The sequence below is a fragment of the Microtus pennsylvanicus genome, chromosome X (assembly GCF_037038515.1).
Source record: "Microtus pennsylvanicus isolate mMicPen1 chromosome X, mMicPen1.hap1, whole genome shotgun sequence".
Classification (NCBI taxonomy): Eukaryota; Metazoa; Chordata; class Mammalia; order Rodentia; family Cricetidae; genus Microtus; species Microtus pennsylvanicus.
The window spans coordinates 137896648-137911379 of NC_134601.1; the positions used below are offsets into that span (position 1 = coordinate 137896648).

The following is a 14732-nucleotide window of genomic DNA, read 5'->3' on the forward strand; positions in this document are numbered from 1 at the left end:
TTTCTGTGTAGTAATAGTTGAGATCTGACAACCAAATATGGCTTTGAGACTTTAATGAAACAGTATATAGCACTAGGAGCCTTTGCGTAGTCATAGTATTTCAGTTCAGTGCTTATGGTCCCCCCCTCCATGTATAGTTAATCCCTATTATCTTTTACTCAACTAGAAATAGTCATAATTTGGTTAATAAAAGATATTTGTTTCATTTGTAATAGTAATAGAGAAAAATTATGACTGATTAGAAACCTCAGGTGTGGATAATAAAGCCATATTTTTTTTAACTCCAGAATAGGAATATGTTATATATGCTTAATAATAAATCACAAAAGTAAAATAATAGAAATTATAAAATGGAAGCAGGAAGATAAAACTTTGAAATTTTACTAAAATATATAGCTAAAAATAAATTTCCTCAGGACAGGAACCAAAAGCTACGGAGAAACCCTGTCTCGAAAAATCAAAAAATAAATAAATTTCCTATAGCAGTGTAAACAGACTGTACTTTAGATTTTTTTTACTATATACTTTTAAATTTATACTTTTATAATTTTAATTTCCTTTAGTAAGTGCTGCTAATACATAGTTTCTAAATATAGACTTTAAGGAAACTTTTGAGATTCGTTTTTGTTTCATGTGCATGAGTATTGCCTGCATGTATGTTTTTACACCATCCACAAACCTGGTGCCCTTCAGAGGCCAGAAGAAAGTAATGAATTCCCTGTAATCCACAGTTCCCATGTGGGTGCTGGGAATTGAACCTAATTCATTTGTAAGAGCAGTCAGTGCTTAATGGCTGAGCTACCTACCTATCTAGTCCCTAGAGAGATACTTTAAAAATTTGGGATTTTTTTCTTCTCCTAATCAGCCAAGAAAAATTGAAAGTCAGAGGAATTTTGTGGCTTTCATTGTTAAATCTTTATAAACTTTTTAAAAATTGATTATCAGGAGGTGGTGGTGCACACCTTTAATTCCAGCACTTGGGATGCAGAGGCAGGTGGATCTCTTGAGTTCCAGTACAGCCGGTGCTGTTACAGAAAACTTTTCTCAACTATCCCCACCCCCCACCCCGCAAAGAGCATGCACATTCTAAGCTATGGAATCACTTAAATTTTTTTCTATGTAAGACTGGTTTGATGTTGCCAGTTCTAGGGTATGTGTTGCCTCCTCCTGACCTCCACCCAAAGGTAGTGCACATGCATGCATACCCAACACTTATAAACATAAAATCTTAAAAGAGAAAGAATTAACTATTAAGTATATCAGCTCAGTAGTCTCATTCTAGTTACTGAAGAAATAAAAAAAATACATAGCAAACATGTACTTTTTTATAAGTAATCACAAAAGAGATCTGGTGAGCTGAATAGAAGTTTGGGGGCTAGAGAGGTGGCTCAGTGGTTAAAGAGCACTTGTTGCTCTTGTGGAGAATCTGGGTCCAGTTCATAGCATCCACATGGTGATTCACAATCTCCCTTAATTTTGACTCAAATGGACCTAATGTGCTCCTGGCCTCTGGCACCAGACATGCCACATGGTGAAGTATATAAAGGGAAACACTCATACACGTAAAATAAATACTGAGAGTTTAATGACCTAGGATTGGTCATTAAAATAAAAGATAGAAAAATATTGAACTTACTGAAATATGACAGTGTCTAGTCTTAGAGAACTTAAAATTTCAATTGTTATAATTAGCTTATTGTATTTTTTCCCTTGGTTTCTTGAGAGATAGGGTTTCTCAGTGTATCCCTGGCTACCCTGGAACTCACACTTTAGGTCAGGTTGGCCTTGAACTCAGCGATTCCCACCTGCCTTTGCCCTGGTACTGGGATTAAAGGTGAGCACCACCATTGCCCAATAAACAGAATCTGTATTCTACATTTCCTCTTTTTAAATACAGCTGTAGGTTGTTTTTTTTTTGTTTGTTTGTTTGTTTTTGCCTAGGACATTAGTAGAGAAACTATTTTCTTCTCCCTCATTTAATTTCAAAATACGGCTTTTTAGAGGGTGGCAAGGTGTAAAAGGTTGTCTTGGGTATTTAGTTTTTTGATATATTGATCCCCCTCCCCCAAACAGGGTTTCTCTGTAGCTTTGGAGCCTGTCCTGGAACTAGCTCTTGTAGACCAGGCTGGCCTCAAAACTCAGAGGTCCGGCTGATATATTTCTTTTGTGACCTTTCAGTTCATTTTGAGTTTTTTTAAATGGCAAACTTTATTAAGGTTAATAAGATGGGAATTGAATACATTTATGTAAATTAGCTAAAGAATCCAGAAGGTCTAATTAGTAATAACACATACCATGGTATAATTGGGTTTGCCTGCCTGCCTGCCTGCCTGCCTGCCTGCCTGCCTGCCTGCCTGCCTGCCTGCCTGCCTGCCTGCCTGCCTGCCTTCCTTCCTTCCTTCCTTCCTTCCTTCCTTCCTTCCTTCCTTCCTTCCTTCCTTCCTTCCTTCCTTCTTTTGTTCCTCCTGCAGTGCAAGCAGTGTATCAAACCTAAGCCTTTGCTCTCGGTAGCCAAGTGTTCAACTCTTGTGGCATGGGCTAGTTTTTAATTGACAGTTCATTTTTAGGCTTCAAGATTATTCTATTTATATGGAATTTTTAAAAAATATTATGTATACAACATTCCTTCCATGTATGTCTGCAGGCCAGAAGAGGGCACCAGACCTCATTACAGATGGTTGTGAGCCACCATATAGTTGCTGGGAATTGAACTCGGGACCTTTGGAAGAACAGTCATTGCTCTTAACCTCTGAGCCATCTCTCCAGCCCCCTTGATATGGAAATTTTAAATGCTTATAACTGTAATAAGAAATTGACTCAGTGAGTGACACATGCCATTGATCCCAGCACCCAGGAGTCAGAGGCAGGCAGATCTCTGAGTTCAATGCTTGCCTGGTCTTCAGAGGGAGTTCCAGGACAGCCAGGGCTGTATAGAGAAACCCTGTCCTGGAGTGAGGGGATTCACTTAGAATATTTTATACTAGATTGTTAAATAGCTTTTCCTTCATCTATTACTTGAGTATTTTAACCTCATAAATTATTTTAACATAGGTGTTTTTAGGTACTTAGGAAAGCCACATTCTCTTACAGTGTGTGATTGCTGAGACAAAACATGGATTTAATTCCCCAATAGCAAAACTGATGCATTATGTTTCTGTAATGTAAATTCATGCTTGCTGTTTACTCTTCATCACAAATGGATTCCTGTGAATGATTTGACATTAATTGGTTTTAACATATCAGTCAAAATAGTACTTTTTCTTAGAATCCAAAAAGTAAACTTTCTTACTTTAATTGCAGGGTTGGCTAGTGGACCTCCTCAACAAATTTGGCACATTAAATGGATTCCAGATATTGCACGATCGTTTTATTAATGGATCAGCATTAAATGTTCAGATAATTGCAGCCCTTATTAAGTAAGTTAGATCTTAAAATGAAATGTTCAGTGTTCTTAATCGTTTCTGGTTTTATTTTGGTTCAGTTAAGAAATGGAGTAATTGGGGCTGGAGAGATGTCTCAATGTCTCAATGGCTAAGTGACTGTATCCCTGGCTAATACGTGGTTCACAATTGTCTGTGACGTCAACTCCAGGTGATCTGATATCTCTGACCTCTTGAGGGTACTTGTATTCAAATGCACATGTTCAATCTAAATTAAAATATACACATGTGTGCACACAAAAATTTAAAGAGAAACAGTTCAAGTTAAGATTTTTATTACTTGTTAATTAGGTGTTTTTAAAAATAATACATGTACTATGAGAATCTACTAAATTTGATTTTAAGAAATTGAGTATTTACAGGAGTTTTCTATTTTATTTCAGACCATTTGGACAGTGCTATGAATTTATCACTCTGAACACAGTGAAAAAATACTTCCTTCCAATAATAGAAATGGTTCCACAGTTTTTGGAAAACTTAACTGATGAAGAACTGAAGAAAGAAGCAAAGAATGAAGCCAAAAATGATGCTCTTTCAATGATTATTAAATCTTTGAAGAATTTAGCCTCCCGGGTTCCTGGACAAGAAGAAACTGTAAAGAACTTAGAAATATTTAGGTTAAAAATGATACTTAGGTAAGTTTCTTATCTTTGGAAATAATCATGTACATGAATTTTTAGAATCAAATCAAAACTGAATTTCTCCTACAGGTTATTGCAGATTTCTTCTTTCAATGGAAAGATGAATGCACTGAATGAAGTTAACAAGGTAATTTCTAGTGTGTCATACTATACCCATCGGCATGGCAATCCTGAGGAAGAAGAGTGGCTCACAGCAGAGAGGATGGCTGTGAGTTCTTTCACATTTTTTCTTTTTTTTTTTTTTAGTATATAAATACATAAATCTAGAATGACTGTTACTTAAATTAGTAATGTTAACGTTCAAATTAAAGTTGTAAATTGAATGTTTTGATTAATTTATAAGATTGTTAATCTCAAACTTTCTAAAATAGCATAATTATTGGTGGTTGATCTTGTGTTCAATAAATTTCTTGTTAAATATAATTTTATTCCAAGTTTTTCAGTAAATTGGGAAATTGATTAAAAGAGAACGCAAGATATAATATTTGAACATAATTGAAGCAAGGGGGCCTGTTCATATGACCAATTCCAGTTAATGACTTGAAAACATGAAATACACAGGTGGGTGTGGTGGTGTACAATTGAATCTCAGCTCTGGGGAGGCAGAGGTAGGAAGATTTGCTACAAGCTTAAGGCTAGTTAGGGCCACGTATTGAGACTGTCATATATATATACATACATAATACATATATATATAGACACACATACATGTACATATATATAAACACACGAGAATAATATATATGAGAATGAGAACTACATAAATTAGAAAACCCATGTTCCTTGGGTACATGTAGACAGTCATGAGACACCTGTAGCAAACCAAAAACTTTATCTCCATGGCTCCCTTCTGTTAATAGGGGAAACAATTGAAATGATTTTTAAAAACTATCGAAAGGTTAGAGAGAGAATTCAGTGAAGCCTTGAGTTCAGTCGTTAACCAAAAAATAAGGATATTTAGATATTTAGACCTTGTCCCTGGGTGAAGAGGCCAGGTGATAGATGTCTAATTTTGTGTATGCTAAGTGCCTGTCTGCATTGGGAATGTTGTTGGTCCTTGAGCTGTGTGACTGACTCATTCTAGAACATACAGAAAATGGCATTAAATGCCTAAAAATTTTTGTAGTAGTTGACAATTCTCTCTCTCTCTCTCTCTCTCTCTCTCTCTCTCTCTCTCTCTCTCTCTCTCTCTCACACACACACACACACACACCCCACACTTGTTGTATTTTAGGAAAAAAACTCCTTTAACAAGTTGGGACTTTTTAAAACTTGTCCTTTAGTAGTAAAAATCTCCTATTTGAGGCACGTTTTGGGCCCAACTCAGTATTCTCCGGTTGAATACTGTAGAGTCATAACTGTGTGAAATATCTTTTTTTATAATCTTGAGTCTTACTTTATTCCTTTTGAAGTTTGATAAATGACAGTCTAGCTGCAGCCTAGCTTAACACAGTATTATGGATGGGTACAGACAAAGGAAGCATGTAGACTTGATTCAGATTCCAGTGCCAGTATCTGTAAACCTGATATTACACTAAGACAGTGTATCTCTCACTTGGATAAAAGTATCTTTTGATCTAAGATTAAAACCATTCTGGGGCAGTATTAGAATTAGTGTAAGGAACTCAAAAATACCAAAGTTGGCCTTACGCTCATTCTACCTAAACCTTAAGTGTTTTATTGCATTTAAATGATATTTTTGTGAGTTAAATGCTGTTATTTATAATCTTTTTAATGATTTGAGTATAACTTAATGGAAGATACTCTGATAAATTAATGTCAGGTATGGTAGCTCACAACTTTAATCCCAGCAGTTGGGATGGAGGTAGAGGCAGGAGAATAACACATTCAAGACTAGCCTATGCTCTTTATAAGGATTCCATTTCAGGGTTAAACACTATAGAGTTTTTTTAAAGTAATATTCGATGATAATGCATACTTGCACTCTATTTTGTAAATAAGCTTTAGGATTCCTACACATTGTTTACATTATATGAATGGTACTTTCAAAAAGTTTTGTTTTAGTTTTGAAACCTGTTTTTTAAATTACATTTAGGAATGGATACAACAGAACAATATTTTATCTATAGTTTTACGAGATAGTCTTCATCAACCACAGTATGTAGAGAAGCTAGAAAAGATTCTTCGTTTTGTCATCAAAGAAAAAGCTCTGACCTTGCAAGATCTTGATAATATCTGGGCTGCACAGGTAAGGATCTTGGAAACTTTACCCTAAAATTGTCAGTAATGATTAAAATATGCAACAATTCATATTTGGTGAAAGTTAAAGAGGCAAAAAGTAAAATAATAGGGAAGCTGAGTATGCTTGTGTATATCTGCAATCTCAGCACATGGGAAGTAGAAAATAGGGAGAATCAGGAGTTGAAAACTAGCCTGGGCTACAAAGCAAGGTTCTGACCCAGAAGACAAGGGGTAGGGAAACAGATAACCCAGTCCAATGTGTGTTATTTATGGCATTAAAATCTTAGTATATTCAATAAACTGTAATTAAAAAGTTAAGGCGGGGGTGGCACACACCTTTAATTCCAACACTCTGGAAGCAGAGGCAGGTGGATCTTTATGAGTTCAAGGCCAGCCTGGTTTACAGAGCAAGTTCCAGTACAGCGAGGGTTACACAGAGTAATCCTATGTGAATAAACAAACAAGTTGATAGGAATTTCCAAAGTACATATTAACTATGTATATGCAGAAATGGAATTGTGACATTTTAGGTCTAAAGAATTTTAAGCATTTTATGCATTGATTAAATGGAGATTATGATAAAGTTTTCCTGATGGTCATCAGCAGTCAGTGTATATGTTTCTGTTAGTCACAGTCTAATGTGCTATGATCTTTGTTTATATTTTTCAATAGGCAGGGAAACACGAAGCCATTGTGAAGAATGTACATGATCTACTGGCCAAATTGGCATGGGATTTTTCTCCTGAACAACTTGATCATCTTTTTGATTGCTTTAAGGTAACTATTAACACAGCAATGTTGTTAACATTTTAATTTTAAATAGAATTGATTTATTAAAACTACAAGCTGTTTTTAGTCAACAAATAATCAAAATCTCTCATAAGGACATTCTCTGATTTGAAGAACTTTATCTGATGTGAAGGATTTTGCCAGTGTTTTTTGTTTGTTTGCCTAGAGAACTTGATTTTCATTTTTACAATAGTGCTAATAGCCCTAATAAGGACTCTCATTCCTTTTCAAAACTCATGTTATCATTTGGATTTTCTTTCCTATTCTGTATTTTGGAAATAGGTTGAAGTAGGAAAGGATGATTATGAGAAATCTAAGAGATGACAAGAAAAGGAATAGCAAATACTATGGCATTTTAGGGATATATATTCAGGTAAAGCATAATGTAATAGAAATGTAATAGTTTACAGGGTTGTGCTAAGATCATTACAGTTATATTCACATTGGTCCTGTTATTTAGTGTTAGCAATCTTCATCAGTTGCTGAGACTCAGTGAATGCTTAATTGGTAAGTGAACTTGTGAATTAATAGTATAAGACATGACAGTGTTCACAAAGGAGAGGGCTTATTAACAATTGACATTAGATCACCAAGTGTTACTACTAAAAATAGTGATTCTGACTGGGAATATAAGTTGCTGTAACACTTTGGAAGGTTAAGCGTTGTTTCTGATGAGGTACAATATTCTGGAAATAGTATAGCACAGGAGTAGAATGCTTTTATATTAGCTACAAATGACTATGTATAGAGGATATATAAGGGATGTCCATTTAATGAAATACTCCATGGCAGTGGGAATAAGCAAACTGGATGAATATCATTGACAGAACATTGAAGAAGGACTAAAACCACCTAATAATCTCTACCTTGAATAAAGTAGCATAAATGTCAGAAATAGTTCCAGATGGCTCCTTGGGTTCTGTTTGCCTCGTGTGGTTTTTAATATAGGTAATGGTTATGTTTATGTCTACACTGGGTCCTCATATACATACATGCCTGCATGTATGCCTACATGCCAGAAAAGGGCATCAGATCTCATAGATGGTTGTGAGCCACCATGTGGTTGTAGTTGATTTTAGGACCTCTGGAAGACTAGCTAGCACTTTTAACCTCTGGGCCATCTCTTCAACCCTAGACTGGGTACTCTTTAATGAAACATGTTTACATCTTGTTTTATGTATATTCCCTCTACCCCAGGCATATTATGTTATGTCAGTTACTAGGTACAAGGCCTAGAAGACCTTTTTAGTTTTTTTGAGGCAGGGTTTCTCTGTGTATCTTTGGCTGTCCTGTCCTGGAACTCAGTCTGTAAACCAGACTGGCCTCAAACACAGAGATCCACCTGCCTCTGCCTTTCGAGTTCTGGTATTAAAAGCATGTCCCACCACCACAACCTGGCTCTAGAAGTCCATATTTTCAGTAATGTCAGTTGTAAATCTGTGTCTTGAAAATATCACTGATTTGAAGGGAACAAAGTATAAAATTAATGTTTTTGTGGTTTTAAATATCATCTTACACATTTCACACAAAGATTAATTTGCTGTATATATATTTTTCCATCTTTTGAACTATGTTAGACAGCTGAGGAAATACTGTAATCAGTTATTGTGAATGCCCTAAAGTTAATAGTCATTCATCCTTAATGTTGAAATGACTCCTGAAATGGTGGTGATACATAACCAGTGACATATTTATATGAAGGAAGGAAATAGAACAATTGTTATTACATCCCCTGGGGCTTCTTCCTCCCAGAATAATCTTTAGATGATTCCTTAATGAATGATTCCTTTTTGGATTAATAAATGCTTATCAAGAACTTGGTAAATAACAAGCACTTTTGTTTTGTTTTGAGTTGGGTATCTCACTGTTTATCCCTGGCTGGCTTGGAACTCAGTAGGTAGACCATGATGTTCCCGAATTCAAATCTACTATAACACAAACCCTAAAAAAGAAGAGAAAACAAAATATGAATTTTCATGTCATTTAAATGTCTTTCTAGGCCAGTTGGACAAATGCAAGTAAAAAACAACGTGAAAAGCTCCTTGAGCTGATTCGTCGTCTTGCAGAAGATGATAAAGATGGTGTGATGGCTCATAAAGTGTTGAACCTTCTGTGGAATCTAGCCCACAGTGATGATGTGCCTGTAGATATCATGGACCTGGCTCTCAGTGCTCATATCAAAATACTAGATTATAGTTGCTCCCAGGTAAGGGGGTGCTGCTTGGCTTGGTTTTGTGACTTTTCTGCTCCTTCAGTGTTAGAATGGCTTAATTAAATACGTGATAATTTTAGGTTATTCTGGTATTATCTTTTAAATGGTTCATTTAAGACTGACTGCCTTTTATTTATTTAATGCAAAATGTTACGTTTTGCAGAGTTTTCATTCATTCTTGCTTAGTAATTACAAATGGCTTACAAATAAACACTTGGGAAGATTTCCCAACTTGTCTGTATTTGCTTGCAAGGTTGGAGTTTCCATCACTGGGTCACCTAAGTGGTTTTGAAAGAATGTGTACAGGTTCGTTTTTACAGTGCATTTCAAGTTTGTAATCCTGTTTAAATACACAAAAATAGGAAGGATTAACAAACTCCTACTTGGAAACCAAAAGAAGACAGAAGTGCAGTTAGACAGAACCTATAAGAAACATGAAATCAATTGGTCAAACTACAGATGAGTGTCAACAAAAATAATATGGGCCCTCAAGTCTTTCTGTTTATGCTAGAGGAATCCTAAAATAATCTGTGAAAGTCTGCCTTTCTTAATTTCTCTATAATAATATTTTATGAATCATATGAATCTCTTTGGGAAAAACTACAAGCAGAAGGTAATTTACTAATAATGTTGTTAAATATATGGTAAAGGAATATTAGTTTCAAATAGATCCTAGACTATTAAAGCTGGGTTAGGGACTTTGGAGATGAAATGTTTTTATTTGCTCATAAAAGATTTCATCAGGGTGTTACATGATTCTATGATGAGGTAAAACCTCTTCATTTAATACATTAAAACTCAAACCTGACAAGTTTTAAACAATACTGAATGTACGTAGTTATTTTGGTCTTTTACTTTTTAGAATTTGGTAGTAAATGTAAAGTTAAGACAACTGAGAGCACTTTTTTAACTTACAATTATAAAAAGTTAAAGTATTTATCATCTTTATCTTATAAGAAAAACTGATTTTCTAATTCCATGGATAATTGAAATTTAGCTTAATTTCACTGTGATGTACATTTATCTATAAATACTCCAACTTAGAGTTCTTCTGAGTATTGATATATATAAAATATTGAAATTGTTTAAGGATCGGGACACACAAAAGATTCAGTGGATAGATCGCTTTATAGAAGAACTTCGCACAAATGACAAATGGGTCATTCCTGCACTGAAACAAATTAGAGAAATTTGTAGTTTGTTTGGTGAAGCACCTCAAAATTTGAGGTAAGACTTTTAAAACTAAACAATATGAATATTTTTATTTTTATGTTTTGTTAATAAATTTTACTTGGTAAAAGCAAATTTTTTAAGAAAATTAATGGGGACTGGAGAGATGGCTCAGTGGTTAAGAACTCTGAATGCTCTTCCATAGGTCCTGAGTTCAATTCCCAGCAACTACATGGTGACTCACAACCATCTATAGTGGGATCTGATGCCCTCTTCTCAAATAAAGATGTACATGCAAATACAGTACCCATATACATAAATAAATCTTTTAAAAAAATTTAATGGAGTGACAGGAAACAGAGAAGGCCTCATTTGGAACAAAAAAAACCCTTTGTCATTCCTACCTCCTTTGTTTCATTGATGAGAAAAGTGGTCAGAATCGAGGTGATACTGCTATTTCAGGCTGTCACATGATAGTTTTCAAAAAAAGTTTCTTAGTAAATTTTTAAAGTTGATTTAGAAGATTGAATTACAGAGAAATTTAAATGATAGTAGATGACATGATAAAGCACTGAACTTTTTAATATCAGTCTTTAAATATACTCTCTTAGGCCAGGCATGGTGGTGCCCAACCATTCAGGAAGAGTTCGATAGATTTCTGTGGGTCAAGCCCAGGGTGGTTTATACAGTTCAGGCCAGCCAGGATGAAATAGTGAAACTTTATTTCAAATAAACAAAATTAGGAACTAGAGAGATGGTACAGAGGTTAAGAGTACTGGATACTCTTTCAGAGAACTCAACTTCAGCTCAAGACCATCTGTAACTCCATTTCAGGGAATTCCATGCCCACTTCTTGCTTCAGTAGGGACTGCACATACATGTTGCCCAGATAGATATAAATGTAGGCAAACACTCATATACATGTAATGAAAATAAATATTTTTAAAAGAAGAAACAAAGTAGGTTAGTTAGCGAAATATCTGATTCCAAAATCTGCTTAATGAAATGAGTTGCCCTCTTCTTTCTGGGAACAGAGGTGGAGTAGTTGGCATAGAAATAAAGAACTGAGTATAGTGGTACCAATATTCATAAATCAAATGTGAACAATACAGTCATTTAATCTTGGGAGCATTCTCTAATCGCTTTCTCTGTGTAATAGATACAAATTGGCCGGGGGGGTTATGTTTGTTAGTCTATTTTGAGTGTGTTTGGCCCAGTGTACATAACACCACCTGACCTTTATCAAATCTATTGCTTCCAGGTAAACATTGTATTCAGCTACTCTCCCAGAAATTAATGACTTTATCTATACTAGAATAGTAGTAGCTATAAAAATTGACTAGCTTCAGAGAATGTGACAAAAGAAATTGGAAAGTAGTTATCTTTCTGGTGACAAGAACAGCTTAGCGACAAACCAAATGTTCCCAGTGTATAACTTTACATAGCTAATACTTTTTTTTTACTTTTTTTATTTTGGTGGGTATAGGGAATGGGGATTGATGTTACACTGTGTGGCAGTTTAAGTACAACCTTTAAGGGGGTCAGTTCTCACCTTGCACAATGAGAATAATGAGGATCAGACTCAGGTTTTCAAACTGGGTGTCAAGTAACTTTTCCTCCTTAGCCATCTCTCTAACCTCTAAAAAAATTTATAAAAACATTATTAACTAGCAATTACAATGCTGTAGTTATACAAAGAAGTTTAGATTTTTGTAATTTTTAAATAACCCTGTGTCCTAACACAAATGCTTTGCTACTATCATATTGTGAGAGTAGATATAGTCATTGAAACAGGCTCCTTTTGATGTAAAGAGAATCTGATACTTGAATTTCAAGTAATCAATACATTTCTGGTTTTGATACATAAATTTCTTTTAAATTGCCTAATATTGTCATTGAAGGAACTAAATGAGCAAAACAGGCTTTTGAATTTTTTAATTGGTAGCTTGGAATTTAGTTGTAAGAAACTCTTGATTGCAACAGAATTTAATTGCCTAATTATATTGTTAAGTTCTTCTCGTTTCAGTCAAACTCAGCGAAGTTCCCATGTATTTTATCGTCATGACTTAATCAATCAACTTCAGCACAATCATGCCCTAGTTACTTTGGTAGCAGAAAACCTTGCAACTTACATGGAAAGCATGAGACTGTATGCCAGAGGTATGTACTTATTGTAAGATAACTGAATGATGGCAAGTAACAATAATTGTTTTTTATTAATTACCTTAGGAATAGCACTTAATATTAAAAAACCTCAAGATAGTTTATGAATTCTTATTGTGATGTAAGATACACATTGACTCCCAGATCTTCTATAATCTTAAATATCAGTCTATGGTTGAAAGCTTTTTATCCAGTATTTGCCTTCCCCGGTTAAATAGAGTTTCTTTTTCTCTCTACTTGGAGCTCTGCCAGTCACTGCTAAGAATCTTAGGACCTTTTGGATATGTATGTACCTGTTTTGTTTTTTTACTACACCACCATTCACCTTTTAAGAAAAATGTTTTCTGTAAGCCGGGCGGTGGTGGCGCATGCCTTTAATCCCAGCACTCGGGAGGCAGAGGCAGGTGGATCTCTGGGAGTTCGAGGCCAGCCTGGTCTACAAGAGCTAGTTCCGGGACAGGCTCCAAAGCTACAGAGAAACCCTGTCTCGAAAAAAAAAATGGTTTCTGTAAGCTTTTTTTCCTGTAAGCCTTATGTCAACATTTCGCCTTTTAAAAACAGCTGTGTCAGAACTTTTCACTAGTGTGCTTCTTGGTACATGGTCTCTATCTTATGCCAAATTTATAGTTCAGCACTCCCAAAAGAAATCAGAACCATGTCATAGGTTCTGATTTGTTCCCATAGCCATAGAGAACTTTATATAGTATCTGTAGCATAAATTTCTATTTGGTATTAATAGTAAAAACACAGAGTCAGGCATAGAGGTTAATGCTGAAGATCAGAGAAGCAGAGCTGCCAGTCCCTAGAGAGTTCTACTAATGCTTAGACCAAAAGGGTGATTCTGTGTTCAGACTGCATGCCTTCTCAGACTGCAGTGAGCTCCTGTCTCCTCCCACCTTATATTCCCCTCTGCCCAGCCATATCACTCCTGTGTCCAGCTCCTTAGTACTAGGATTAAAGGCGTGTGATCACCTTTGTGTGAGCTGTGTTTCTCTTTGATACTGGATCAATTTTTTGTATCCCAGGATGGCCTCTGTCTTACTTGTTCTGGGTCAGGTGTGTGCCACCACTACCTGACCTCTAGTAGCTTAGCTTTGCACTCTGTCAGACAAGCTTCATTTGTTAAACCACAAACAAAATATCACTACAAGTATCAGCACTATAGTCTGAATTAGGCATGGTTCCTATATATACCATTCATTTGAAACTTTATAGGACCTACAGTGATGTATATTAAAAATGAGGCTTTTGTAACCCTATTTCAGTAGATGGACTTAGCACTGAATGAAATTCATGGTGCTTATAAACCACCAAACTTTTTTTAACATTAAAAATTCAGAGCTGTGCAGTGATGGTGCATACCTTTAATCTCAGCACTCAGGAAGCAGAGACAGGTGGATCTCTGAGTTCGAGGACAGCCTGATCTACAAAAAATAGCTCCAGGACAGGCACCAAAACTAAAAAAAAAAAAAAAAAAAAAAAATTAGATAAACATAATAAGAAAGTAATTCTTAAGATAGCCCTGCTGATTTTGTTAACCCTGCTCTTAAATTTCTCCCTTTTGGGCCAGGAAACAGTTAAAGAATCAGGCTACTGAGTACACTAAATGGTGATCTTTGATCATTTTAGGCTTAAGGTCCTTCTCATCATCACATTGAAAGCCACATAGGTATACAGCCGTATGGTCTAAATGTTCTTTCTATACCAAAGAAAGCCAAAATCAGTGAGAAATAGGTCATAAGCACTATACACAGACATTCAAATGTTGGGATTTAGTTAATCAGAGTTTTTATATGATCTCTTTGGTGATTCAGAGCCATTGTAATTGTCAACACAGTCTTTGCTCCAGGGTAAGAGTCATACAGGTTATGTGTGTTTTACTGCTGATTTTTATGTACTTGCATTTCATTGTCAGAGGTTGGGGAGTCTGATTTTGGATACTTAGGTGGTACATGTGTAGTTTAGTTTCTATTCCATTTGAGTCAAATTCTATATGAATTATTGCCTCAGTTTCATAATCATAAGAATGCTTGCATTCAAGTTTTTTCTAATATTGTCTGTTTCTGAGTGTGAATACTTGTCAGTTTGCTTACATATTATCCGAATCTGAAATAA

General features: G+C 35.3%; 1 protein-coding gene across 7 annotated transcripts in view; it reads left to right on the forward strand.

The window, feature by feature from the left end:
• Positions 1-14732, forward strand: part of Usp9x (ubiquitin specific peptidase 9 X-linked) — a 135095-nt gene that overhangs the window by 60437 nt on the left and 59926 nt on the right. For 4 of the 7 annotated variants that reach the window (XM_075957413.1, XM_075957412.1, XM_075957411.1 and 1 more), the window contains 8 exons: positions 3301-3416; positions 3824-4075; positions 4151-4289; positions 6138-6290; positions 6956-7060; positions 9072-9278; positions 10375-10511; positions 12481-12614. In XM_075957413.1, coding sequence (XP_075813528.1) covers positions 3301-3416; positions 3824-4075; positions 4151-4289; positions 6138-6290; positions 6956-7060; positions 9072-9278; positions 10375-10511; positions 12481-12614 — 1243 coding nt within the window. Of the gene's footprint in view, positions 1-3300; positions 3417-3823; positions 4076-4150; positions 4290-6137; positions 6291-6955; positions 7061-9071; positions 9279-10374; positions 10512-12465; positions 12615-14732 lie in introns of all 7 variants that reach the window. The other 3 variants (XM_075957410.1, XM_075957414.1, XM_075957409.1) reach the window with 1 other exon arrangement.